At 55.5% G+C, this 4,019-nt stretch overlaps 2 protein-coding genes across 2 annotated transcripts; both read left to right on the top strand.

Moving 5' to 3' along the window:
- Positions 1 to 503: 503 nt before the first annotated feature.
- Positions 504 to 2,351, top strand: DQ04_00341010 (putative carnitine/choline acetyltransferase; the record flags this gene model as incomplete). The annotated part of the gene is made up of 1 exon (XM_009308789.1): positions 504 to 2,351. One exon carries the CDS (start codon positions 504 to 506, stop codon positions 2,349 to 2,351), a length of 1,848 nt encoding a protein of 615 aa, XP_009307064.1.
- A 994-nt stretch (positions 2,352 to 3,345) lies between these two features.
- Positions 3,346 to 4,019, top strand: DQ04_00341000 (hypothetical protein; the record flags this gene model as incomplete). Its single annotated transcript, XM_009308788.1, has 1 exon — positions 3,346 to 4,019. A coding segment is annotated over one exon (674 nt), but the record flags the coding sequence as incomplete, so codon positions are not given.

Raw genomic sequence — 4,019 nt, 5'->3', positions numbered from 1 at the left:
GGGGGGGGGGGGAGCGAGCAAGGTGGAGCGTCTCTGCTGCGTGTTTGTGTTGCCCTTGTGTTCATGGACCCCCCTCCGTGTTTGTGCAGCCGCGCGACAGCGAGACGTGGATGAGAGAACGTTAGTTTGCCCCGCACAAGAGGGAGGGGAAAACGCACAAAAAAGACGAGAACACATGTGTGTGTGTGTGTCTGCATTATATCTATATATATATATATATGTATCTGCCCGTTTCAGCGAGGGACCGATAGGTCTCATGGAAGCTGCAGGAATTTTGTTTGTTTCTTTCTTTTGTATTTGTTCTCTGCTTCAATCACGTATATACACGCATACATACATACATACAACACAAAAGCCAAAGTAGAGAAGCAAGAGGAACCGTCTCTTTTCTTGTTTTTGGTTTGCTCATTCTGTTTTCCCACTTGCTATTGCTTCGTCTTCTTGACTCCCGCCAGAGCCAAATCCGCGACTAACGTCTCCCCCCAATTCGAACCTGCGGAGGAATGAAACGTATCTTGGCGAAGGATCTGGCGGCTAACGTGCTGCAGCTGCCCCGCCTGGCCATTCCGCCACTCGAGGTGACAGCGGAACGGTACCGAACCTCAGTCGTTCCACTGAAGCCGGCGGAGACCCTCAAGCCGCACTTTCAAAAACTGGATATGTTCGTCAGCAGCTCCGCTACGGCGCTTCAGAATGCCCTCGTGGAGGCAGATAAGGCAGCAGCAGCGAGTGGCGGATACCCATACTCTTACATTGAGCCTATTTGGGACAAGACGTACTTGTGCAACCGTGCCCCGCTGCTCGTGAACACCAATCCGGCTATTTTTGTAAAGAGGCTGAAGAACGCGGGTAACACGCAGGTGGGTGTGGCAGCAGCCATTGTGCACAGCATCGCCAAGTGGGTTCAGAATGTGCTGAAACAAGGCGTAGAAGTACGTAACACAGACTTGGATGTATCACCGCTGCTGCGGCAGTTTGGCGCCGCACTCATTCCGGGCGAAACGGCGGACGAGTTTCACACAACACCACTAGAGAAGTTACGCCATATAATTGTGTTGCACGATGGTCACCCATACGCGGTTCGTGTCTTTGATGATAACCAGGTCCCACTCGAGCGGGCCGTGATACAGCGGTGCATCGAGTTTCTCCTGTCTATCACACCTGACGCCGACAATACAACATCCATCTCGCTGCTCACTGCTAGCAGTCGGCAGACGTGGGCAGGCGCGTACGCCGAGTTAGTCAAGACGCCAGAGAATGCGGAAACCCTCAAGAAGATGCAAGAGGGCATGGTGGTGGTTTGCCTCGACACGAAAAAGTGGGAGGGGGACAACAAGCTAGTGAATGGGGCGATGCTGCACGGCAACCAGGAAGAGTCGGAGAACAGGTGGTACGACAAGCACCAAATCATCGTCTCTGCGGACGGTCAAGTGGCCTTTAACTTTGAGCACTCCGGCAGCGATGGTGTGCAGTGGGCGCGGTGGGTCGGCGACGTCATCAGCGGCGTTGAAAGCGCCGATGCAGGCAGTGCCACCGCTGCGGCGACTGCTGCTGCTTCAATCGATGCGGCTCGGGTGACCCCGTTGGTGGAGCATCTCCATGTCACCATCGGCAAGGCGTTTGCAGGACGCATCCGCAGCGCACGCACAGAGGCGTTGGAGTTAATCGCCAATACTGCGTTGGAGGATGTGCGCCTGCCCTTCGGCAAAAAACAAATCAAACAGCTCGGTGTGAGCCCTGATGCGTTTGTGCAGATGTGCTACCAAGTGGCGTTTCATAAGTGCCGCAACAAGCTCGCCCCCACCTACGAAGCGTCCTCCACATCGCGCTTCTTCCATGGCCGCACCGAGACAATTCGGTCGGCAACGCAGGAGATGCTCGCCCTTGCGGAGGCCGTCAACAAGGAGACAAAGGAGGTGGCGGCAGTAAGCGAGACAACGCAGGCGGCGTTGGTGGGGCTCGTGAAGGCCGCATCCAACCGCCACATCGCATTGGTGAAAGCTTCTGTGAATGGTGAAGGCGTTGACAGGCACCTGACGGCGCTGCGGCAGCTGGCGGTGAGTCGCAACGATGAGGCTGCCCTCAACTTCTTCAACGACGATGTCTACAAGTCATGCAGCACGTGGACGCTCAGCACGAGCAATATGTCGTACGCATGGATGGACCGCTTCGCATTCGGTCCGGTGACACACAACGGCTACGGGCTCGGCTACGTCGTGGACGAGCAGGAAGTGCGCATCGTGCTCTCCGCCTTCAACAGCAGCCCATCGACGAACGTGAGCGACTTGAAGGCCGCTATCACGTGGGCCGCGACGTGTCTGTATGACGTGCTGGGCGGTCCCAAGGCTTGATCGGTGTATGTGTGTGGTGAGGGTTTTTGTCACAGGCGCAAGCAACAGCGCCAATGGGGGATGTCAGCGCGTCAATGAGGGAAGAAGAGGAGGGAGCGGAGCAGTCGCCAGTTGGTGTTTCTCGTCTTTCTCCTCCGGCTCCCCAACTCGCCTACACCAGGTGGTTTCGTCTGAATTGCCGGTTCATCACAACACACACACGCACAGAGAGAGAGAGAGAGAGAGANACAACAAAAAGTAAAGAAAAGGGAAACGGGAGTCCGACGAAATGGGCTGTGCCTACTCTAGCGGGTGCGGATGCGGAGAGGGGACACAACGAGAATAGTGCATTTAGGTGGGTATTTCGTAGCGTCACACAAAGGGTGGGGGAACATGGAAAGAGGAAATATGCCGCAGAGAGACAAGAGGCAGAAGAAGGCATCGGGCATATGCCCTGCTTGCCATACGAATACAATCCTTTGATTCTCTCTTTTTTTTTTTTTATTATCATAAAAAAAAATGAAAACGTGCAAAGAGAAAGGGAAACGATACCGCAACACAAGGTGACACATGCATGCATGCATGGCCAATCCATATACACGTACACGCACTTGCACGACGAAAAACTTCCAACGTAGGGAATGTGGGTGAGGATATTTTTTCCACGAAGTCCCGCTTCTGTGTGTCGGTGTATGTGTTTCGTGGTGTGTTTGTGTGTCTTTCCATGTGTGTGTGTGTGTGTTGCCCACGTATCTCTCTCTTTCTCTCTCCGCGACGGCTGCTGGCCTTCATTTTGTTTTGTTTTTGGGGGGCACAATCCCTCGTATTTCTTTCCCGCTGTCTGCTCTCTGTATGTCTTTGGTCACCTCCATCTTTTTCATGTAGCTGTGTGTGGGGAGGTCTAGAGAAAAAGAAAACCCGCTTTTTCTTGCGGGGGGGGGGCTTCGTGTAAGCATTGCTTAGAAGACGAAGGGCTCACTGCTTTAACTACGCATTCTATTCCGCGCCAGGTGACATGTCGTTGGCTTCGTCGGGTGTGGCGAATGCGCAGCAGCAGATTCTCGCCAGCCTCTCGCTGGCGGGACAGGAGGCGGTGCTGTTCGCCACATTGCAGCGCGATCTCGCGTTGGACCAGCGCACAGCGGCAGACGCACTGCGAAGCCTCATGGAGGCGGGGAAGGTGGTGTTGCGTCGCGGCAACAACGACGGCAGCGTGTACGTTGCGCTCACGAACACAATGCCGGAGGGGCCGTCGCTTGTCCTCGATGCGATACGAGCCAGCGGAAACAGCGGGATTGATCAGCCCACACTGTGCAGCAAGGTTCGCCTTCCTAAGAGTGAAATTATAAAGTCACTTCAGCTTCTTGTGGCGCAGAAGCGCATCAAGGAGCGGCGCTGCTTCTCCAACCGCGCCAAGCGCATCTACCTGCTCTTTGAGTTCGAGCCCAGTGATGAGGTGACAGGCGGAACATTCTACGGCGGCGAGGACTCCCGCGAGATGGATGTGTGGTTCGTCGACGAGATGCGGAGACGCGTTGTGGCGCTCGTGGCGCAGCGCCACTCTGTCTCGCTGGAGCAAATCGCGCAGCACCTGCAGGAATCCTACAGCAGCAGCAGCGGTGCTGGGGCGGATGCGGCCGCCGGTGGAAGTGGCGGTGGAGGCGGCGGCATCGTCGTCGTGACGGCGCT

The sequence above is a fragment of the Trypanosoma grayi genome (assembly GCF_000691245.1).
Source record: "Trypanosoma grayi strain ANR4 Tgr_34_V1, whole genome shotgun sequence".
NCBI classification, from domain to species: Eukaryota; Euglenozoa; class Kinetoplastea; order Trypanosomatida; family Trypanosomatidae; genus Trypanosoma; species Trypanosoma grayi.
This window is presented reverse-complemented; position numbering and strand designations above follow the sequence as displayed.